Source organism: Cetorhinus maximus, chromosome 15 (genome assembly GCF_964194155.1).
Source record: "Cetorhinus maximus chromosome 15, sCetMax3.hap1.1, whole genome shotgun sequence".
In the NCBI taxonomy this organism is placed as follows: Eukaryota; Metazoa; Chordata; class Chondrichthyes; order Lamniformes; family Cetorhinidae; genus Cetorhinus; species Cetorhinus maximus.
The window spans coordinates 102,939,925-102,965,160 of NC_135893.1; the positions used below are offsets into that span (position 1 = coordinate 102,939,925).

The 25,236-nt window shown below is 42.8% G+C and overlaps 1 protein-coding gene across 2 annotated transcripts in view; it reads right to left on the bottom strand.

Moving 5' to 3' along the window:
• The window catches only part of snx29 (sorting nexin 29), a 504,385-nt gene that overhangs the window by 162,784 nt on the left and 316,365 nt on the right, over positions 1–25,236 (bottom strand). For both annotated transcript variants that reach the window (XM_078559132.1, XM_078559133.1), the window contains exon 16: positions 22,710–22,826. In XM_078559132.1, coding sequence (XP_078415258.1) covers positions 22,710–22,826 — 117 coding nt within the window. The remainder of the gene's footprint in view (positions 1–22,709; positions 22,827–25,236) is intronic.

Genomic DNA, 25,236 nt, shown 5'->3' on the forward strand with positions numbered 1-25,236 from the left:
GTATTGCAGTGTATAATATAATAGTCAACAGTTTAGCCTAGGTGCAGAGCATCAATGGATAGTTAGCAGAGAGGGGTACAGTAAAGGAGGAAGTGCAGAAGTGAAAGGGGTATAGTGTATTGATAGAGCATTTGGTGCAAAGTGAGAAATAAGGACACATACTTGTGTACTTTGCGAATTTAGTGTGTGATGGAGACAAACATAGTTTTAGATTAAGTTGTTAGGATTTGGCAAGTCAAACAAGACAAAAAGTGGACATGTAAAGTTTAAGGTAATTTAGGGAAGTCAGGGTTCATAAACGGTCTGGTGTAAAGAATTATGGCTTAATCTGGAGGTAGTGAAGACAAAAATTGGATTGCACCTGAAAATGGGCAAGGGAATCACACTACAATTACCCCATGCCCATTCGATGTGACATGAATTATATGCTGCCTGCTCGTTAACATGAATGCTATCGGCAGCTACATTATTACTTGCTAACACTACTTAAAGCGAGCCTACAGCTCTTTGAGCTAATATGCATCCTGTCTGCTGAAGTTGTGGACATTATTTGGGGCCAACCTCCTGGCTTTTAACTCCACAGGTCTCTGCCCCATTGCCTTCTCATCATGGCCTCCTGCGGATCAGGATTTTTCCCCTCATTTCCATCAAGATCTCTATTGCCGTGTTGGAAAACCTTGGATATTTTTATCCCGTGGGCAACTATTGTCCTCTGTTGCACAACACTATTCCAAATGACGTCAGCAACCACAGCAGCCACAATGCATGTTTGCCAAGTCAAAGTCCTTGGTAAAAAAGGGACAGTGGCGGCATGGGTACAAAGTTAGCTGAGTGACATGAAACAGTAGTGGCAAACAGTTGCTTTTTGGACTGGAAGAAGGTATGTAGTGGGATTCCCCAGGGGTCGATACGAGGAGCACTGCTTTTTTATATCAATGACCTAGGCTTGGGTGTACAGGGCATCATTTAAAAATTTCAGATCACATCAAACTTGGAAGTGTTATGAACTATGAGGAGGATAGTGATAAACATCAAGAGGATATAAACATTAGTGGAATGGGTGGACACGTGTCAGATGACATTTAATGCAGAGAAGTGTGAAATGACACATTTTGGTCAGAACAACATGGAAAAGCAATATTAAATAAAGGATATAATTCTAAAAGGAGCTGCAAGAGCAGAGGACCTGGGCGTATATGTGCACAAATCACAGAGTAATAAAGGCTGAAGATAAATTTAGCATTGGACTGAAAAATGTTTCAAGCTTACAATTTCAAAATGTACTGAAGACACTTGTACAAATGTACAGGACACTACACTGAGGAACTCCTGCAGTGATGTCCTGGAGCTGAGATGACTGACCTCCAACAACCACAACCATCTTCATTTGTGCTAGGTATGACTCTGACTAGTGGAGAATTTTGCCCGAATCCCATTGGCTCCAGTTTTGCTCGGGCTCCTTGTTGCCACACTCGGTCAAATGCTGCCTTGATGTCAAGGGCAGTGACTCTCACCTCACTTCGGGAGTTCAGCTCTTTTGTCCATGTTTGAACCAAGGCTGTAATGAGGTCAGGAGCTGAGTGGCCCTGGCGGAACCCAAACTGGGCATCAGTGAGCAGGTTATTGCTAAGCAAGTGTCGCTTGATAGCACTGTTGATGACCCCTTTCATGACTTTAATGATGATGGAGAGTAGACTGATGGAGAGGTAATTGGCAGGGTTGGATTTGTCCTGCTTTTTGTGTACAGGACAGACCTGAGCAATTTTCCACATAGCCAGGTAAATGCCAGTGTTGTAGCTGTACTGGAATAGCTTGGCCAGGGGCGCTGCAAGTTCTGGAACACAAATCTTCAGTGCTATTGCCAGAATATTGTCAGGGCCCATAGCCTTTGCACTATCCAGTGCCTTCAGCTGTTTCTTGACATCACGTGGAGTGAATTGAATTGGCTGAAAACTGACATCTGTGATGCTGGGGACCTCCGGAGGAGGCCGAGATGGATCATCCACTCAACACTTCTGGCTGAAGATTGCAGCAAATGCTTCAGCCTTATCGAAAACATTGTGATCTGTAATGTACAAAAAGTTATGCTAGCATGTGGGGAATGCTAAGAATTCATATCTCTGATTTTAAATTTCATATTTCCAAAGCTGTCAGGTTGCTGATGCCCTGCAGCTGTGGTTTGCTAACAACTTTATTTATCAAGTATTTCTTAATTAAATACATGGATTAATGCACATAAAACATGTTGAAATATGTCTAAAATGTTCATACTTAAATCCATCTTTATAATTGACTAAAATGTTTTCATTGAAAGAAGATTTGCTCTGCTGTGATGTTTGATCCTGCAACTCCTTCCATCCATTCAGGTTGAAGCAGGTATCAATGTTTATCAGGTGCTACCACAGCAAACAGGTGCACATGACCAACCCGAAGTGTACATCAGCCAACAAAAATACACGTCAGAACTCACGGATTCCAGCAATAAAAATGATGGATCCCTGCAAGTAACACACGTTGTTTAAGCTTTTTCCTAAGGCATGTTGTATCACATGGGCCTGCTTGAGAGGAAACAGCTGAGATTAGCTTAACAACTTTATTTATCGAGTATTCCTTAATTAAATACATGGACTAATGCACATAAAACTTGTTTAAATGTGTCTGAAAATGCTCCAATTTCAATCTATCTAAATGTGCTGCAGATACAGAAGCTTTGGCCTTTCATGAAATTAAATGACAATATACCACAGTTTGTGTGAAGGAGAGGAAGAGTTTGAAGAGGATGTCAGAGCAGATTCACGTTAACTGGCGTTTCACTAAACCAATGCTTTGGTTGACCAAGCTTATGGTTAACTTACATTTTTAAAATATGAACTTCCAACAATCAGCTTTTGTAACTCAGCATTCATGAGATTAAAGCCTGATTTGACATTTTTTCCCCTTTCTCTCAAGCAATAATTCACTTTATTTACATTAAGTAGTTCAATTTCTCCTCACAACATTACCAATATTGCTGTAAAAAGACTGATTGTGGGACACTAAGTTTATCTCAGAATGTAAGAATTTATCTTGAAACTGCGTAACTAAGTACTTTTATATTTAAAAAATCTATGGGGCAACGAAAGCATTCGATTACTTAATGATATCAAAAAGGTTTTCAAGCTAAGTCTCAGTAGGCAGCAATATAAAAGTCTAAAAGTTACTGCCCTCTAATGTTAGAAAATTAAAATCATAATTAGCTGCTCCTTGTACTTGGAATAGTGTCCCCCGAGAAAGCTACAATGGTTTCTGATTTGTATACAAAAGGTTCAAGCTGCCAACTCCCTGGGCAGAATTTTACATTCGGAGTGCGGGCGCGCGCCCGACACGCCGGAACCTAAAATGGCGCGCGATGACATCGGGCGTGCGTCCTGACGTCGCCACGCACCATCGCGATATTTCGCTAGGCGGGCGCTATTAGGGTAGAGGCGGCCCCGCCATTAATTAATGAACCAGTTAAGGCCCCTGAGGCAGTAATTGTCTGTGTTTTTACGCAGCCCGTGCGATTTTCAGGGCGTCGCACAGGCGCAACGGGCAGGCGACATTTTCAAAAACCCTCCTCCACGGGCGGGATAAGAGGGGTGAGTGGGCTCGCTAATGTGAGTTGTTAGTACTTTGGATTATAACTTACTGCTGCTTGCTTGTGTGAACAGGACAACTTCATTTCGCTTCAGAACTGCTTTTACAGAAATAACAGGCTTCAGTTCAGGACTCCGGAGAAGTCAAATCACTTAGGGCCTTCCAGACAGCCTTCCCTTACCCTGGGAATAGGGATTGGGGTCTCCACTGGAGACACCTCCTCTGAGGAGGAACAGAGGGGCAGAAGGGGGAGGAGGCCAGATGTCCCTATTCAGCCTCCAGGGGAGCGACGTGTGGGAGGAGAGGCACAGGCACAAGGGGCACAGGGCCAACAGGAAGTCCAAGGTGGAAGGGGCCGCAGAAGACGCCACTATCCTGCCGCCAGGGTTTACAGGCGGCGATGCAGCTACCTCAATATGTCTGAGGTGCAATGCCAAAGGAGGCTCTGCCTCAAAAGGGAGACTATGGCCTCTATCTGTCACATGATCGGCCCTGAGATCAGCTCCAACAGTGTGGGTGGACATCCCATGCCAGTGGCGCTGAAGGTCACAGCTGCCCTCAACTTCTATGCCTCCAGCTCTTTCCAGGGGTCGGTGGGTGATCTTTGCGGAGTCTCCCAATCAGCTGTCCACAGTTGTGTCAAGCTGGTGACAGACGCTCTGTTCAGGCTGGCATTGACTTTCATTCACTACCACACGGACGAGGCCAGCCAGGCAGAACGAGCCAGAGGCTTTGCCATGATTCCTGGGTGCATCCAGGATGGAATCGACTGTACACATGTGGCCATCAAGGCGCCAGTGGGTGAGCTTCGTCAACAGGAAGGGATTCCACTCCATGAACGTGCAGATAGTGTGTGATCACAGGATGCAGATTCTGCAAGTCTGTGCAAGGTACCCAGGCAGCTCCCATGACGCCTACATCCTCAGACACTCCCAGGTGCCGGGGCTCTTCAGTGCTCCAGTCCAGCTGGATGGTTGGCTGCTGGGTGACAAGGGCTATCCCCTCAGAAGGTGGCTCATGACGCCTCTCCACCATCCAAGAACAGAAGCTGAGCAGCGGTACAATAGGAGCCACGGCACCACAAGGGCTGTGACAGAGAGAACCATCGGTCTTCTCAAGATGCGCTTCCAATGCTTGGGCTGTTCAGGGGGAACACTCCAGCACCCTCCAGGTCGTGTGTCGCTGATAGTGGTTGCATGCTGCGCTCTGCACAATCTGGCGCTGGAAAGGGGGGGGACGCAGTGGAGGAAGAAGATGTTGACGCAGCTGCTCTGGCAGCAGAAGCTGAGTCCAGTAGTGAGTCTGAGGACGAGCACACTCAGGAGAAAGTGAGAGGAAAAAATAGCACGTGATAAACCCGTGTTGTGCTGAAGGTGCTTTAAGTTTTTGTTTGCAGGTGCTACGTCTTGGTGCTGCCCCCTCGCTGGCACTGACATTGGAGACAGCCTGCTCACTCTGCTGTCCTGTTGGCCTCGATGACCTTGGCGGGCGTCCTCTGGCCCGTGGAGCCTGTGCTGGCCCTGCCTGGGAGGGAGCTGCCAGTGCCACGGCTGGCATCTCCCCAATCGACACAGCCTCACCAGATGCCACGGTCACTGGCAGAGGGGCGGAGGAGCTGCTGCTGTCATCCGGAGCGCCCGGAGAGGAGCCCGCAGAGAGGACAAGCAACTCGTGCACCAACGTGAGGCTTTGGACCACCCTGCTCACCATTGATGGACGGGCACCTAGCTGGGATACTGGGTGCCCAATCCATCTCCCACACGGACACTGACCACCTGAGGTCATTGCCGGTGTGAGGGCTTGCAGGTCCAAGCGCATCCCCAGGAACCCTTGATTCAGCTCCTGGAGCTGCCTCTCCATGAGAGTCACCACTATCTCCATGGAGGAGGCAGTGTGCTCAGCCATGAGGGTCATTGCATTGCTCATGCTCCGCATGGACTCCTCCATAACGGAGACCATGGCACACATTCCCTCATGGATCTCCGCCCGATCCTCCCGCACACCCTGCTGGACTTCCAGCATCTGCTGCTTCAGGGACAACTCCAGAGGCTCATCATCAGCCACCGACTGAGCATGTTCCTGGTACCCAGCACTCCTCCGACTGCCAGTGCCCTGAGCACTCTCGGCCTTTGCCTGCACCTCAATCGAGTGTGAAGTGCCCTCACCGCTGTGCACCAGATACTATTCGATGATCTAATGCCCACTGAGGTGCTGGTACCTGTGCTGGTGCCTGCCTGGATAAGAGTGTGTGTGACGCTGGTGTGTTTCTACGGTTGGCGTCCTCTGGGGTGAGCCTTCAGGCTCCTGAACTTGACAGGCCTCTGGTGAGCCTGAAAGGAAGAACAAGGACGTCATTAGTTGAAGTCATTACACCGTTACTGTGCATTCCTGGCACCCGGATCAGGGGGCCCTTGTCTTTCCACTATCAATGTTCGAGGCTCACATCAATATAGAGACAACAGTGGAATGGTTGCTATTACAGACATTCTGACCTCAATGCACCGCACTCTTATCTCCCTGTGGCACCCCAACCTCACCACGGCCGGTTGGTCTGGGCGATTGGCACCTCTCCAGCTCCAGGGCCACCTGCTCATATCTACTCAAGGTTAGAAGGTGGGGTGGTCCTCCGCCAGTCCGCAACCTCTCAGCGTTATTGTGGGATGTCTTCTTCTGAAAGGACAGAGGAGCGTTGATGGGTCCACCCTGTACCTGCATTGCCATTGCAGCCTGGCCAACCCCACCTGAGGAAAACCTCGCAGGGTTCAGCCGATTCGTGACCCTGGAGCTGCAAAAAACTCATCCCTAGCAGCCAGGGTTCACCCGCTTGCCCAGAAGCTGCCTCATTGACATTTGCCACTCACACTCTAGGAACTCTGAGGTCTGGGAGGTGGGACGCTCCTAACTGCTGTGCTAAGTGACCCAGGCCAACACGTCCCTCACCCTTCCCGATCACGGAGATCATTGAAGCGCTTAGGGCACTGCGCCCCTGTGCACCTCACCACAACGTGGGAGCTCACCCTGGACGCCACCTCCTCCCAGGCATGTTTGGTGAGGTTGGGGGGGCCTCCTCCTCCTGTTCCTGGGGACAAGGATATCCCAGCGTCCTGTCACCTCCTCCAGGAGGGCAGCGAGTCATTCGTCGGAAAAACATGGGCCCGACTGCCCCACCGACCTGCCCTCCCCCCTGCCCCACCGACCTGCCCTCCCCCCTGCCCCGACCTGCCCTCCCGACTGCCCCACCGACCTGCCCTCCCGACTGCCCCACCGACCTGCCCTCCCGACTGCCCCACCGACCTGCCCTCCCCCCAGCCCCACCGACCTGCCCTCCCCCCTGCCCCACCGACCTGCCCTCCCCCCTGCCCCACCGACCTGCCCTCCCGACTGCCCCACCGACCTGCCCTCCCGACTGCCCCACCAACCTGCCCTCCCGACTACCCCACCGACCTGCCCTCCCCTCTGCCCCACCGACCTGCCCTCCCCCCGCCCCACCGACCTGCCCTCCCGACTGCCCCACCGACCTGCCCTCCCGACTGCCCCACCGACCTGCCCTCCCGACTGCCCCACCGACCTGCCCTCCCGACTACCCCACCGACCTGCCCTCCCCCCGCCCCACCGACCTGCCCTCCCGACTGCCCCACCGACCTGCCCTCCCGACTGCCCCACCGATCTGCCCTCCCAACTACCCCACCGACCTGCCCTCCCGCCTGCCCCACCAACCTGCCCTCCCGACTACCCCACCGACCTGCCCTCCCACCTGCCGTGTTCATCACTGACGTTCTCCATAATTAAGCTCCTCCAGGTCAATGGCAGCCTTCGCATGGCTGTCGCGGCTGCTTTTGACTCAGCTGCCGGGTCACCATTGGACCCAGCAGACATTTGATTTCCCACCCCTGCCCACCCCTTCTCGCTGATGCCGCCGTTGCAAATTACACTGGTTGGGCCTTAATTGGCCCGCCCGTGTAAAATGGCAGTGCGGAGCCGATCATAGGCGCCGGTCGGATTCCCAACCAGTGTATTCGCTCCTGCCGAATACAAAATCCTGGCCCTGTTTTACCTGTGAATGCTGGTGCGTAGTGGATCAGTGTTTCAAAACATGCCGCCCAATACTAACTGTTTCCATCAGAATACCGAACTGTTTGTTTTGTTGCATTATGTTTTGACATGTATTTTATGCATTTTTTTTTACAAAAAGAAATCCATTTTTGGACAGAAATATTCACAGAATTACAGAATCTCACAGTGCAGGAGAGGCCCTTCGGCCCATCAAGTCTGCACCGACACGAGAGAAGCACCTGACCTACCTACCTAAATCCCATTTACCAGCACTTGGCCCATAGCCTTGAATGTTATGAAATTAATCCCCATAACTATACTGTATGTTTCTGGGTTCATTTTAGATTTTGCAAAGGAGCTTAACTGGGATATTTCACCATTCACATGTGTGACATGAATCGTAATTAATTTTCATATTGTTTCTGAATTATTGCTTTGAGTACTTGCCCATTTTGCTAAGAATCAGAACTATTTACAATGCAGTTTATCTAGACAAGTAAAGTTATCCAGCACGAGGATCAAAACACAAAACCGCTGAGAATTTAAATACATTGAGATCATCAGGACACAAAGAGAATAAAGATAAAAGTGAACATTATGCTTCTCTCTTTATATGATTGAAATAGTCTAGGGAAAATAATAAATAGAGATATGAATTGGATCGCAAATGGATTTTAAAACAATCATGTCGAGAGAGCCAGCGATCAAAGCAAGAATGTGCAAATAACACGGCTAAGTTCATTTAACTGACGGCTAACATAAGATTGTCCATGAGGTACAACTATCATCTTACAAAAATATGAAAGTTCTCAGGCAGATAGATAGATCTATTGCCTTTGAATCTATTTGAAAAGCAAGAAACTGAATTCTGTAAAACAGCTTTGTAAGCTTGAATTTTAAATTCAGCATGGAAGATGAAAAAACAATAATTGACGATCAGAAGTTCTTTGAGTGACAATGATTTGGTCCCTGTTGAGTTATCCAGGGCTTCATTACTTTAACTGTATTAACAACTTGAGAAACAAACTGTCATGATTTTCTTGTGCAGGAGCTGTTCTGTATTTGTGAGGTGCCTACCACGGCCAAAATTCTTATTAATAACCCAATCAGGTTCATTTACCAAATAAAGACCCATACATACTTTATGATTCATAAGCATTCAGAATTAAGATGACTCTTCATGTATTTACTAATGAACTTTTTGCAATCACCCACGCTATTCAAATATTTTTGCAGCTACTAAGAACGTTACTTTACATAAAAAAATACAATTTTCTCTTATTTGAATTTTTAAAGGCATCAAACTTAAACTGTTGCAAGTACTGTCATAATATATAAGGCAGCAAATAATTATGGAAAGACAAGACATGAAGGATAAAACTTGATAAATGGAAAATTTAAGATCTCCAACAGAATGTATGCAAATGAATATGTTGTTCATGGAATTGTGCGGAACCCTTATTCCCAACAACTATTTCCAATTACCGTTATAACATTAAGAGCATTTCAATTTAAATTAATTTTAACACCGAACATCTGCAGCCCTTGAAGAATGAAAAATGTTTTTCAGGCATCAAGTTGTGTTAACATGTTTTCCTTTACTTGAACAAAATACAAAAATTTCATTTGATTTTTATTAATTCTCGAGCTAGATCCTCAAGGTGGTTTATGGACTGAGGGAAGAACGTTTGATTTTCACCAACTGATTTCAGTGGGCTGAAAAGGGACCTCACCACGCGTATATGGTTGAAAATAATGGCCCAATAAGAGAGGGCCACCAGCGGGAGCTGTTTAAACACTTGGGGGTAGAGGTTTGTGTTATGGTTCAAAGGCAGCCATATTGGATCAGCTAAGTGTTATACCCCACAGCTGACGCTCAATTCCTTTGACTGAAATGGGACTGGCTATTGAGTGAGACATATAACAAGTGGCCAATGTCATAATGTCAAGATATTGGTAGGAAAAAAACAAGAGGCAACATGAACCTAAATGGGACAATTCCAAAGGAGGTGCAGGAAGAGAGAGATTTGAGATGTCTGTACACAAATCTTTGAAGGTGGCAGGACAAGTCGAGAAGGCTGTTGAAAAAGCATAAGGAACACTTAGCTCTAAATTGAGGTAGAGCATAAAGCAAGGAAGTTATGCTAAACCTTTAAAAAAAACAATGATTAGGGCCCAAATGGTGTATTGTGGCCAATTTTTGACACCCCACTTTAGGAAGGATGTCAAGTTCCTTGAGAGGAAATGGTATCAGTTATGAAGGACTTCAGTGACATGGAGAGATACAAACCAACATTTCCACTCCCCCCCGCCAACCCCCAACCCCCCCAATCCACCCCCGACCACTCTCCTCGCAGCAGAGAAGGTTATGAGTAGTTTTGACAAAGGCGTTCAACAACATGAAGGGTTTAGATACAGTAAATAAGGAGAAATTGTTTCCAGTGGCAGAAGGGTCGATAACCAGAGCACACGGATCTAAGCTAACTGGGGAAAAACAACCCAGTGGTGACATGAGGAAAAACAAATTTACACAGTGAATTCTTATAATCTGGAATGCACTGCGTGAAGACAGTTTCAATAATAACCCTTTAAAGGGAACTGAAAAAATACTTGAAGGGGCAAAATTTACAGGGCAATAGGAAAGAGCATGGAAATGAGACCAGCGGATAAATCTTTCAAAGAGCCAGCACAGACACATTGGGCTGAATGGTCTCCTGTTCTGTATCGTTGTGTGATTCCATAATTGAAATGGTTCTCTTACATCCTCCAAAGAGGGGTAATAACAAGTGGGCTGCTGACTCCTGTTTACCTCTGGTACAGAATGTCAATCAAGTCAGATTAAAGATACAATGGAGCATAAATATTGAATCTCTTGATGATCAGTTCATACCGCACCCTGACCTCATACCCAAGAAATGTTTTACTGAGGCACAATCAAGTTAACCGTAATCTACCCTAACAATAACTAACTTGTGCCCTCCAGAACCAAACTTACTTTGATTGCTCAGCCATTCGAGATTTCTATTGGACAAATACTTTGGTCAGCTCTCAACTGTTCAAAGTTATACGGACAGGAGAGAATTTTTATTTCAGATGATATCTGTTCATTTGGCTCTACCACCCAGATGTAAAATGCTCCTAAAAACAAGCCTCTTTGGTAAAGCTTTTGGTTACCTTTCCTGATCTCTCCTCCTGCGGTTCAGTGTCAAAAAACGTCAAACACGTTTTTATTCATATTGCTCTTGTTAAACACCTCGGGACATTTTTACTATGTTAAATGTGCAAAATTAATGTTGCTTAACAGCATTCCAAGTTAAGCTCACAATTCTTTGCCCACCTAATCTTTCGTTTAAAAAAAATTGGGATTTTATGGAATGAATCTGGATGGAGCTCTGCTCCGGTCAAAAATGTAATTTCCCAAGTAATCTGCTTCTGCATTATTCAAGTGACATAAAGGTAAAAATACTTATTTGAAGACCTGCTGTACACAAGCCAATTACAAAACAGAATATGGATTTGTTAATTATTAACAAATGTAAAACCCAAGTCGATTTAAACCTTTAATTTTGAAAAGCACATCAGTGATAATATTGTTGGTGGGAAAATAAAGAGTATAAATGATGACTGCCTTCACACACCCCTATCTAATAGCCATATCATTTGAAAAAATTGACTTCAATCATAAAGAAGATCAGGCATAGAGCAAAACAGGCTTGCAATTTGCTATCGCTTGTTCTACCCTACCACCCACAACAAATTTCAGCCCCGTATATCTCTGTGCAGAATTTAAATCTCATCCATGGTGATTTTTGAGAAATCCTAAAACTACTTACCAAGTTTTTAAAAACCTGATTAAAAATATCACCCTATACTTGTTCAATAAAAATATTGTCTCCATCCATTCAATGAATTCAACAAGTGTTCTGTGATTCCTAATTACAGTTTATAGTAATTAGCAGACGCAGCTCCAAGCAGATAATTTTAGTGGGATTCATTTGGTGGTTTACTATTTTGAAAGCTGAAATTATGTGCCAAGGGCTGGTATTTGGAGCTCTATTTTCATTTTATATTCATCTTTATCTTCTTTCCAATCCTCATTGTGGTTAGTTTGCTCTTTATGCTTTTTTGTAGCTGCCTACTTGATCACTGTTCAGTTGGGCACCTTTTCATTTAATCACTTCTGATTTCTTAGCAGTTATCACATTGTTCTCAATTTTTCCTTATTCCTCATTTCTCTAACAGTTTCTAACAATACTATCACTGTTGTACTATATATTTTCAAAATTAAAGGTTTAACTCCACTTGGGTTTTACATTCCTTAATTCAATTATTAGGAACTACCCCCCAACACTATTTTAAATCTAACAACGCACTCTCTCCCTCCTTCCCAAATTGTAATATATTCTCCATGTTAAGTTTCATGGTTGTGATGCCGAGAACTGGTGGATTTCATTTAATTCTTTGATCAAATCTTCTGACAAATTTGCCTTCAGCCTAGAAGTAAATGCTGAGAGTTGTTTTTATTTGGGTCTTTTCTAGCACTGAGCATTCAGGAGCCATATAATACAACAGAAATTAGCTTTGTGTCACAACATCAACTGTAGATCTTTCATTTTAACACTGATCTTGTAAAGTGCAGGCTTTAAAAATAATGTAATAAACTCGGAATATATTCTATTTTTATGATCTGTTGTGTCTAAATATTGTTAATCCCAGATATTTGGTCACTTGAACTCTAAAATTCTAAATCCATGAAAAGGGATCAGTCATTTTCTCAATGCACAGACACATTAAATTGCATATGATCAACATTTTTCACCTTTTTTTAATAAAAGAAGCTTTACTGGTTTGAGCACTAGAGCCAACCAAACTGTCTTCACAAGCTAAACTCAGCATATTAATCAGTCCATTATACACTGAATGATAATGGTAGCGAATACTCCAGTAATATTAACTGACATTCAGGACCTGTATAAAAAGTGTATCTTCATTTTCTTACAGCCCGAAAGTGAATTGGATATTGTCCGCTAAGATGTGAAAACACAGCAGGCCAAAACTTGCCAGGAATGCCAATCACAGTCCAGTTGCCACACCACTCCTTTTTACTTAGCCAGGTTGCGAGCTGCACATTTCTCGTCCACTCTTCCATCCCTGACCTGGTGAGAAATGTTAAGCGTATCCGGTTCCCACGGCCTTCCATTGTGGGCCAGCAGCGTCGTGGTGAGTGAAACCACACCCCCTTTTTATGGCACTAGCTGCCGTAAAGCAGGTCAGTTTAAAGGTCCCTGTGTTTAAATGCATTTTGAAAAACCAGAGAGAAAGAAAAAGTGTATGAGGTAAAAGGGTCAGATGGGGGGGTGGGGGCAGGGGAAGTTAAGCAGGGTGGTTGGGGGTGTAGTCGGGGTTGGGAGTGGGGAGATGTGCAGGTGGTCGGGGGGTCGGGGAGGGGGTCAGTACCATAGTTACCAAGGTGTTGGAAGTGGTTCTAATCCTTCCAACGTTTCCTGGATAACTATTCTGCTAAGAGAGTCGGAATTATTTGAAGCCTGCAATTTAAATCAAATTATCAGATGGTTCCCTGTACAGGATAATTGCCCAACGAAAGTTTAAACTTCATGGGCAATTGCTGTGCATTCCTTGTGTGGGCACTTCCTGGGGTCCTCCAGCATGTCTTCTGGGGTACCTCCAGGGAAATCGTAAGTTCTGGGCCAGCAAGTTTTAAACCAATCGAGGGGAAAGTACAACCTAAAAATCAATAGTAATTTTAACATTCCACTTCCAACAATTTACACAATAGATAACTAAAAATTATTTATATAACCTATGGCATGCAATTTAATAATGGCTTTATGGTCTATTCTTTTACCAGTCTGCACTACCATTAGTTTTGAAAAGTCTGAGTAAATTTATGATCATATAATTCAGAGTGGCTTTTTTACACAATACTACATTAGCCTTTCAAAGCAAGTTATTCATATGCTGCTATAAAGCCATGGAACCTGAAGCCATCTTGGTCCCATGCACCACTTAAGTAATTTAAGTAACATTTACTGAATGTTTTATCACTGAGATATAAAATAAGCAGCTCAAGGCAGTATTTTCCAACAAATAAGTGAAAATTAACGAAAATTGTTCATAAGAAAATTATTTAACTCAAAATATTTTCAAAGGGGCTTCACTGTGAAAAATCTCAACCAGCATCTAGTTTGTTGCTGTAGCAGCCCATTGTTCCAGAAATACATTACTCAACTGCTAATGAAAAAGAGCCCTTTTTACCTAACTCTTTGATAAGCCAATCAGTCCAGCAGGTGACTACTTTTAATTTGTAGGCAAACTGGCACAAAGACGACACCTGTGAACTGTTGAAAATATATCAAATATTTACATAATTAAATCAAAATAAGAGCCACCCCTTAAATTGTACATTGGCTGAACATGACCACATATTCATTCATTCTGTCACAGGTATATTTTTCAGGAGTTTTTTTTTGGTCTAATCTTACAAAATGTACAGCCTGAGTTATCATTTTGAAGTTTATGAAACAAGTAATATGGCATTTTTCTATTCGATGCTCATTCCATATCTTGTCACATTGGCTTGTGAGCCTACAATATATGTGACGTGCCAATCACAATAGGGCAATCGTAAGGAAATTGGTTCTTTTCCCACAGGAAAAGTTTAACAATCATCTCAGAATATTCTTGTGAACCTCTCAGTTATATAGTGGCAAGGGGCTGAGACCTGTTCATCTGGTGATGGTGTATAGCTCAGGGAGACAAAAAGATTAGAAAGAGTGCGGGAGAATATCTGATGAGGACAGCTATAATGCATAGACAGGTAAATATCTGTTAATATTCAGCATAGATAAGAAATATTGAAGTTTGGAAAAGGAGTAAAGTGCTTTTAAAGCCATAGCCACCAACGTCAAGGGAGAAAGTATTTAGAGGTAGAATCAATGAGAAATAACAAGTTGTTCCTCAAATTAACAAACTGTTCTTAAGTTAGCTCTGTTGTCATCAAGCTTACTGGTATTAATACACTATGAGAAAAATAGAATTGCACTCTTAGCCAATTTTCTTCAAAATTGTACAGTACTCAAGAACTCAACATTAATCTGTCACAGCTATTAAGTGACTTCAGCAGCATATCATAGGATATACAAAATGATGAACAGTTTTGCGCAAAGAAAACAAAATAAGTCAGGCTAAACAGAATGCATAACAAACCCTGGTTATAATCCAAAAGTATTCAGTGAGCTGGTACTGAAAAGGATTTAATATCCAATTAGATCTCACAAAATATATTAGAAATAGCTCAAATCCAAATCTCACATTGAAAATTCATGGCAAAAGGCTTTACGCCAATTTGAATAACCTTTCAAGCTTTTGTATTTTTATAAGTTAGTTTTATCATTCAAATATTTCAAAGAGTGCACATTTTGGAAAACAAAGCATTGAATGGGGCACATTAAAATGTATTATACATATATGTATGAGCCTGCCTAAACCAACAGACAAAACCTAAGGCCCTTTCCTATTTGAGACAAATTGCATGAAGATGTGAAGTACAAAGAATACATCAGTGCATGTACCAATAATAATTAATCTTAATTCAATTTTGCTATTGATCATTCAAGGCACATCTGAAACATGACCAAGGATGAGAAGAGGATTGAAATATGATCAAAAACCAAAGCACAGACCAAAGGATAGGTGGAAAAATTAATCCTTAAATAAAACCAAACATAAATAGAGTATGAAAACAAACAGAGCATTAGGACTGGTTCTGCTCCATACAAAAACTAGTATGATGAAACAATCAGGGCTGAACACTGTGCTCTTCTCTGTCAACCTGTCAATTTAACTTTGCATTTTTACCTTCTTTCTTAATGTTGCTTTTTAGTTTTTACAAATTTATTTCAAGAGGCACAAAATGAGGCGGAGTCAATTCTTCAAAACCTCCACCATTTTAGGCACTCATAGCAAAAAGTTCTAAATACCAAACACTGCACATTGTAAGGCTAAAAAAATAAGGACACAATTTTTAAGCTGCAAAGATAAGTCAATCATAGAGCTAATGAAAATACAGGCATTACTTCTGTATGATGGTGGGAAGGGGACAACCTGAAGCCTAAAACTACTGTTGACAATAATAGCAGAGGAAAAGCTTGTATGATATTCTTTTGTACACCTACTACTCATTTAAAATAAATGGCTAATAGCAGACAAAACCTTAATGTGCGCATATAACAATCGTCTGTCTGTTATTTTAACACTGGTCAACCAAAATAAAATAGACACATTAGGCCGGATTTTTCTTTCAGTGGTGAACGAGTAAGGTTTATCATTCATTGCAGTTAGACTCGCCCACAGACTTTTCAGCAATTATACTAATTATAGAGTTAAAAGAGTGCAGAACCCACTATAGGGGATCGGGAACTTGTGTGAACAGGGTAAGCAACTGTGTATCACTTTAACCAGTCAGACTGAATACTTGACTAGCTGAGACGCGCAGAATATAGGCCAGGAAATGTCAATTCTAATATTGAATTCAATGTAAAATCATGTTACAGAAAGCAAGATAGAGAGGGAAAGAAAGATGGGGTTAAGATCAAGCCAGTGAAAGAGACAGAAAGAAAAAGTGTTTAAAAAATTTTTGTTTTAAATACACAACAATCACTAAAATCTGAAGAAATGAGACTCCACACTTATAAAAGTTAATTTTCAGTGACAGAAAGGTTGTTTAGTGGTAATTAAAATTTATCGCACCATTAAATATTCATTTACACTTGAATGGAAAGCCCTGTCTTTACTGGCAAATTTTCTGGCACTACCACCGAGTTAAATAGGATACATTTTGAACAGATCTAGCAACTCCAGACTGGGCATCCATGAAGTGCTGTGGGCCATCAGCAGCAGCAGAATTGTACTCAAACACAATCTGTAACCTCATGGCCTGGCATATCCCCCACTCTACCATTACCATCAAGCCAGGGGATCAACCCTGGTTCAATTAAGAGTGCAAGAGAGCATGCCAGGAACAGCACCAGGCACACCTAGAAACGAGGTGTCAACCTGGTGAAGCTAAAACGCAGGACTACTTGAGTGCCAAACAGCATAAGCAGCAAGTGACAGACAGAGCTAAGCGGTCCCACAGCCAACAGATCAGATCTAAGCTCTGCAGTCCTGCCACATCTAGTTGTGAATGCTGGTGGATAATTAAACAACTCACTGGAGGAGGAGACTTCACAAATATCCCCATCCTCAATGATTGAGGAGCCCAGCACATCAGTGCAAAAGATAAGGCTGAAGCATTCACAACAATCTTCAGCAAGAAGTGTCGAGTGGATGATCCATCTCAGCTTCCTCCGGAGGTCCCCAGCATCACAGATGCCAGTCTTCAGCCAATTCGATTCACTTCACATGACATCAAGAAGCGGCTGAGGGCACAGGATACTGCAAAGGCTATGGGCCCTGACAATATTCCGGCAATAGTACTGAAGACTTGCCGCGCCCTTAGCCAAGCTGTTCTAGTACAGCTACAACACTGGCATCTACCCGGCTATGCGGGAGATTGCCCAGGTATGTCCTGTACACAAAAAGCAGGAGAAATCCAACCTGGCCAATTACCGCCCCATCAGTCTCCTCTCCATCATCAGTAAAGTAATGGAAGGGGTCATCAACAGTACTAGCAAGTGGCACTTCCTTAGCAATAACCTGCTCACTGACGCCCAGTTTGGGTTCCGTCAGGGTCATTCAACTCCTGACCTCATTACAGCCTTGGTTCAAACATGGACAAAAGGGCTGAACTCCCGAGGTGAGGTGAGAGTGACTGCCCTTGACATCAAGGCCGCAACTGACAGAGTGTGGCATCAAGGAGCCCCAGCAAAACTGGAGTCAATTGGAATCGAGGGCAAAACTCTCCACTGGTTGGAGTCATACCTGGCAGAAAGGAAGATGGTTGTGGTTGTTGGAGGTCAGTCATCTCAGCTCCAGGACATCACCACAGGACTTCCTCAGGGTAATGTCCTCTGCCCAACCATCTTCAGCTACTTCATCAATGGCCTTCCTTCTATCATAAGGTCAGAAGTGGGGATGTTCGCTGATGATTGCACAATGTTCAGCACCATTCATGACTCCTCAGATACTGAAGCAGTCCATGTCCAAATGCAGCAAGGGCTGGACAATATCCAGGCTTGGTCTGACAAGTGGTAAATCACATTCACACCAAACAAGTGTCAGGCAATGACCATCTCCAACAAGAGAGAATCCAACCATCACCCTCTTGATGTTCAATGGCATTACCATCACTGAATACCCCACTATCAACATCCTGGGGGCTGCCATTGACCAGAAACTGAACTGGACTAGCCATATAAATACAATGGCTACAAGACCAGGTCAGAGGCTAGGAATCGTGCAACGAGTAACTTACCACCTGACTCCCCAAAGCCTGTTCACCATCTACAAGACACAAGTCAGGAGTGCAATGGAATACTCCCCACTTGCCTGGATGACTGCAGCTCCCACAACACTCAAGAAGCTTGACACCATCCAGGACAAAGCAGCCTGCTTGATTGGCACCACATCCACAAACATTCACTCCCTCCACCACCGACGCACAGTCGCATCAGTGTATGCCAACTACAAGATGCACTGCAAGAATTCACCAAGGCTTCTTCAACATCATCTTCCAAACCCATGGCCACTATCATCTAGAAGGACAAGGGCAGCAAGTAAATGGGAACACCACCACCTGGAAGTTCCCCTCCAAGTCACTGGTCTTCACTGTCACTGGGTCAACATCCTGGAACTCCCTTCCTAACAGCACTGTGGGTGTACCTACATCACATGGACTGCAGCGGTTCAAGAAGGCAGCTCACCACCACCTTCTCAAGGGCAACTAGGGATGGGCAATAAATGCTGGCCCAGCCAGCGAAGCTCCCATCTCATGAATGAATAAAAGAGTTGCCAAATACCATAACTTTAGATTGTTCCATGTGTCTGAATGCTAAGTCTCTGTGCAAGATTCTATTATAATAAGTTTTTGAACGCGCAAGGCAACTTGGACAGCAAATTTTTAATTTCGATGTACAACTGCAAATATGCAGGTGCTGGAAGGTGTGGTCCGATTTACTACCTGATAATAGCCTCACTGTTATTCTTACCGCATCAACCTAGCCTTGTGTTAAAATAGCAGATACATTTCCAGAATGTCACATGAACACATTAAAGCTTTGTTATCATCTTCAGCACGCTTTTTGGTCTTACATTCTTTTTCTTTTAAAATACATCTATTTCTGAACCATTATTCAGCAACAAAAAAGTTTTCAGCTGATCTTTTACCCATAACTGGCACAAGCACCGCTATTTAACTCAGAGGGAGCCAAATACTGCTGAAGAAAGGGGAGAGACTCCTTTCACATGATCAGGTAGCATAACAGTGGAGCAATCTTAAATTTAAACAGTGTTTGACAACCATTTTATCATTTGTTTGCATGAACACATGATGATAATGCAAATTACGTTGAAGCCCATCACAGTGTTACTTAACACAGTTCACCTGGGTCTTACCTGCCTCGAATACATCATGAAGATAATACCCAATAAAACTGTCTACTGTTCTTACAACAATCCAAGAATTAAGTGCATGCATACATATACAATAAAACCTTTTTCAAAAAAATTCATGCATGTTTTGAGTACTCAGGAAGCAGTTTTACACAATTCACAAGGAAACCTTCTCAACTCTGTTTCTTAGTCGCTGTGCTGGTTATCACTCGCTGGACAAAGTTATATACTGTTATCTGCTGATAATTCTTGAACATTTTTGTGCTTTTACTTCTGTAGCTTTCACATAAATTCAGCTTCTATGTTACTCAGTTTTCTTCAACTCCAGCTTTTAACTATTCTTCCCATACCAATTTTGAATTATGCAGAATCTACCGCATAATAACAGGCTACTTGGCTGAACTGGTTTCTACTGGTGTTAGGCGCCACAGAAGCCTCCACCCACTCTAGTTATTTCTTGCCACCCTGCTCCCATATCTTTCCATTCTCGTCTCCTTCATGAATGCATCAATCCTCCCTGAAAGCGCCTCAAAGCTATTTGCTTCAATCACTCCATGTGGTTGCGTGTGCCACATTTGGCCACAGATCAAAGAAAGTACAAAGTCTTCTTTACGGTCAAAGGTATAAGTGAGTGCATTCAGTCCTTCGTCTTTCATCAGGATGTTCTGCTGAATCCTGCAATTAACTCCACATGCAATATAATGCAACATGCTTACAATGTGCGATGTTTAAAGGTATTGTAGCTTAATTGTCAGTATCTGGGGATAGCGAATTACTGTGAATTTCAACAGGTAACAATTAACATCAGGTTCATACTGCTAGCATTTTCAATGAGTTTGCACTGTGGCTCAGGGTTCAAAAAAGGGCTGCTAAGAAGTGAAAATATGTTAAGAGTGGGGGATATCACATCTTAGTATAACTCAAGGGTTTGACTGCAGGAGTGCAGAAACAGATGAAACCAGAATATATGTTTTCAAAACATACATTTTGTCTTAAAAATACTGCAGAAATTGATGGCTGCCATTCTGCAATCATTTTTCATCAGTGGCGAAACATGATGCGGGAGAGGTGACAGCTCCTTTCAGCTCCCCATTTCTCAATTGGCAAATCCTGAACAAAATTGTCATTAATCATTTCCTTCCCAGTGCACAGGGTCACATCCTTTTGTTGGTTTAATTCCACTATTCAGCTAACCTTTCATATCCAAAAGAGAATAAATTGACAAATGACAAAAACTTCCTGCTGGGTTGTGAAAGGAGGTCATAAATTAAGACTGTGGAAATGAAACCAAACAGTGAAATGAATACATATTGATGTCACAGATGAAGAGATACAGTCATAATGTTAGCCAATAAAAGAAAGAATGATATAATACACATTGAAGCAATTGAGTCATCTACATTAAAAAAAAAACTGGAAAACTTATATAATTCTGAATGTTAAAGAGCTGACAGACACTTTATAATACAAACAGATTTACAGAAGTCACCTGAGACTGTTGCAACCTTTTGAAAGCATCTTTTCAGAACCATCGTCAATGCTGACAATAAGTAGTTTATTGTATTCTTTAATTTGAGACACAGTTATGTTTTCACTTTTTGGCAACAATGAACCTTTAAAAGCAATATGATATCTCAAGAGTCAGATCCCAACCTGACTCCAGAACACAGTGGGGTGATTGGTTCTGCTCCAAGTTTAGCATTGTGGGGAACATAACTTCCAAAGGCTGTATGATCCATTGTCACGGCATCCTTTCATTTACATAAGATAACGAACAAGCAGCAAATCAAATCCATTGGGAATGGGGTAGCTTCATATGGTGCACTTTTGCTGATGGCTGAAGACACCAATCCACGAGAGGCAGGTTCAGCAACAAGTTTCCTTTTTACTTATTCTTTTCATGGAATGTGGGCGTCGCTGGCAAGGCCAGCATTTGTTGCTCATCGCTCATTGCCCTTGAACTGAGTGGCTTGCCAGGCCATTTCAGAGGGTAGTTAAGAGTCAAGTGCATTACTATGGATCTGGAGTCACATGTCGGCTAGACCAGAAAAGGGAGGCAGATTTCCTTCCTTAAAGGACATTAATGAACAAATTTTTTGAGTGACAACAGATGATAGTTTCATGGTCGCCATTACTGAGACTCACTTTCAAATTCCAGATTTTATTAATTGAATTTAAATTCCTCTAGCTGCCGTGGAGAGATTTGAACCCATGTTTCAAGAGAATAGCCTGATCCTCTGCAGTACTAGTCCACTGGCATTACCACTCTGCCACCATCTGCCGTAAATGAAGTGGTTATCAGGTGTAGTTGTGGGTTATTGGTTTTGTAATATTGTAACCGTCAAGGTGGTGCGCACCAGCCCACTGTAGAGAGATGGCGAGGAAATCCAGTGACTCCTCCAGGATCATGCACATATACCCAAATCTGACAAGGCTGGATTGGGTTAAATTATTACACCTTTGCTTATTCGATGTTCTGCCAACACTCACTGCCCAGCTTGCACAAGACTGCAATGGAGAGTTGCTAAAAATTTAGGGAACTAGGAAGTGTGTCAAAGCTTCAGGAGATTTCCCAATATGTCACCAAGTTTACTCAGTGAAAAACTAAATTGTGCAGACCAGGAAAGCTCCAGGTTCAAACATGAATCTGAGTTAAATTTGATGATCTCAGCCAAAGGAAGGAGGGGGATTTATAACCCAATGGTTTCATATAAAATTAACAGAATATGGTGCTAAATCCTATTGGAAAAAAAATCAATGGAATCAATCAAGCATATTCTATTTGTAGTGTAGTAAATAGAATGCAGATTGATAGATTCAGTGTATTGCATCGAGAAACCATTTGGGATTAAGAGGCATATATCAAATAAATTTCATGTGGTTAGTAATTGATTCAGTTATGTTGACCAGTGCTCTTCTTGAATTAATTTTACATTAAACCACCAGGATGCAAGCCTTATTAGAACCAAGTTGTTCTGTGATTTGACAAAGCTTGCTCATGTTAAATTGTAATGCATTTAATTTGCTTGCTCCATTGTGCATTTTCTCATGTATTTCCTTTTTCTAAAATGCCTTCACAGAGCAACTGCCTTGATTTGACTATAAAATCATAGAACACTCCGTAGGAATGCTCTTCATTCTCACTTCTCAGATCCAGGCGCTCCAAATATTCTCAGCAGCTCCACTTCTTTTTTTTCTCTATTTCTATGTCGAATTTTTGATCTATTTCTTTCCAAATTCTGTCAGCAGCAAACCACTGGTTTTCTTTTATCACAGTTTTCATATGGAACTTTTGATGTATTTTGGCAATCTTTCTCTATTTTACCTACTTCATATCTAGACTTTATTCAAATGCAGATTTTTCTGTAAATATGTCCATGGGCTTTTTGCACACACAGACAATTATCTACTTGAAGCTCGCAGTCCACAATTATCCACTATTTCTGAGCAGTCTGTACATAGCTACTTACTGGCCCTCGTAAATCAATAAGTTCCTGCCTCATCTGTGAGATAAGGGCTTCCTTGGCCATCAGTGATCTATGCAGTCTCTCGTTGAATTCTATGAGTTCACCATGCATCTCTGCCACCTGAAAACAAAGGAAACAGAACATTATAAATAAAATGTAGTCTACAGGGATCAAACTCTCAGTCGTTCAGATTTCAATCATCCTATACCTTTTAAAAGGATCAACAACATAAAGATTCTCAAACAATCACAATTGCCAGGTAAACGTTCCGGAAATAAATAATGACCGAAATGCCAATCAAGTACTTCAGTTACGTAGATAGATTGGAGAAGCTGGCACTGTTCTCCTTGGAGAGAACGTTGAAAGGAGATTTGATAGAGGTATTCAAAATCATGAGGGCTCAGGACAGAGTATATAGGGAGAAACTATTGCCATTAGTGGAGGGACCGATAACTAGAAGGCACAGATTTAAGCTAAGTGGAAAAAGAAGCAACGGCGACATAAAGAGGGAGAAAATAAACTTTGAGGGTAAACTAGCAAGTAATATAAAAATGGACAGTAAGAGCTTCTTTAAATATTTAAAAAGGAAGAGAGAGACCAAAGTGAACATAGGGTCCTTACAGAATGAGAGTGGGGAAATAATAATGGGGAACCAGGAAATGGCAGAAGAGTTGAATAAATTCTTTGCTTCAATCTTCACGGTAGAAGACAGTAATAGCATTCCAACGCTAAATAATCAAAGGGCAAAAGAGGGGGAGGAAATAAATACAATAACTATCACCAGAGAAAAAGTACTGGGAAAACTAATGGGGCTAAAGGCCAATAAGTCCCCTGGATCTGATGGGTTGCATCCTAGGATATTAAAGGAAGTAGCTGCAGAGATAGTGGATGCACTGGTAGTAATCTTCCAAGAATTCTTAAATTCTGGTAAAGTCCCAGAGGATTGGAAAACTGCCAATGTAACACCTTTATTCAAAAAGTGAAGGAGACAAAAAACAGGTAACTATAGGCCAGTTAGCTTAACATCTGTCATAGGGAAAATGTTAGAGTCTATTATAAAGGATGTAATAGCAGAGCATTTAGCATTACATAATCTAATCAAGCAGAGTCAGCATGGCTTCATGAAGGGGAAATCATGCCTAACAAATATAATAGAATTCTTTGAGGAGGTAACAAGCAGGATAGATAAAGGGGAACCAAGAGATGTAATATATTTGAATTTCCAAAAAGCGTTCGATAAGGTAGCGCACGTAAGGCTACTTAATAAGATAAGAGCCCATGGTGTTGGGTGTAGTATATTAGCATGGATAGAGGATTGGCTAACTAATAGAAGACAGAGAGTTGGGATAAAGGAGGGGATTTTAGGGGTGGCAACCTGTAGCTAGTGGAGTGTCACAGGGATCAGTGCTGGGGCCACAATTATTTACAATATATATTAATAACTTGGATGAGGGAAGTGAATGTACTATTGCTAAGTTTGCAGATGACATAAAATAGGTGAGAAGGCAAGTGGCGAAGATGACACAAAGAGTCTACAGGGGGAGATAGAGAGGTTAAGTTAGTGGGCAAAAAAATGGCAGATGGAATATAATGTGGGAAAATGTGAGGTTATGCACTTTGGCAGGAAGAATAGAGGAGCTGAATATTATTTAAATGGAGAAAGACTGCAGATGGCTGCAGCACAGAGGGATTTGGCAGTCCTTGTGCATGAATTCCAAAAAGCTAGCATACAAATTCAGCAGGTAATAGGGAAGGCAAATGGAATGTTGGCCTTTATTTCAAAGGAAATGGAGTATAAAATAGGGAAGTCTTGCTAAAACTACACAAGGCACTAGTTAGACCACACCTAGAATACTGTGAACAGTTTTTGGTCCCATGATCTAGGAAAGAATATACTGGCATTGGTGGCAGTCCAGAGAAGGTTCACTAGGTTGATTCCAAGTATGGGGGGATTTTCTTATGAGGAGAGGTTGAGTAGGTTGGGCCTGTACTGATTGGAGTTTAGAAGAATGAGAGGTGACCTTATTGAAGCATATAAGATTCTTAGAGGGTTTGACAGGGTAGATGCTGAAAGATTGTTTCCCCTTGTGGGAGTCTAGGGCCAGAAGGCACAATCTTAGAGTAAGGGGTCTCCCATTTAAAACAGAGATGAGGAGGAATTTCTTCTCTCGGAGGGTAATCTGTGGAATTCTTTACCGCAGAGGGCTGCAGAAGCTGGGTTGTTAAGTATATTCAAGGCAGAGATAGACAGATTTTTAATCAGGAAGGGAATCAAGAGTTATGGGGAAAAGGCAGGAAAGTGGAGTTGAGGATTACCAGATCAGCCATGATCCTATTGAATGGCAGAGCAGGCTCGATGGGCTGAATGGCCTACTTCTGTTCCTATGTCTTATGGTCTTGGGGTAAAACCTTTTCACACAGTGAGTCGTTAGGATCTGGAATGTATTGCTGAGAGCGTGCTGGAGCCAGGTTCAATTGAGGCTTTCAAAAGGGAACTGGATCACTATCTGAAAAGGAAAAATGTGCAGGG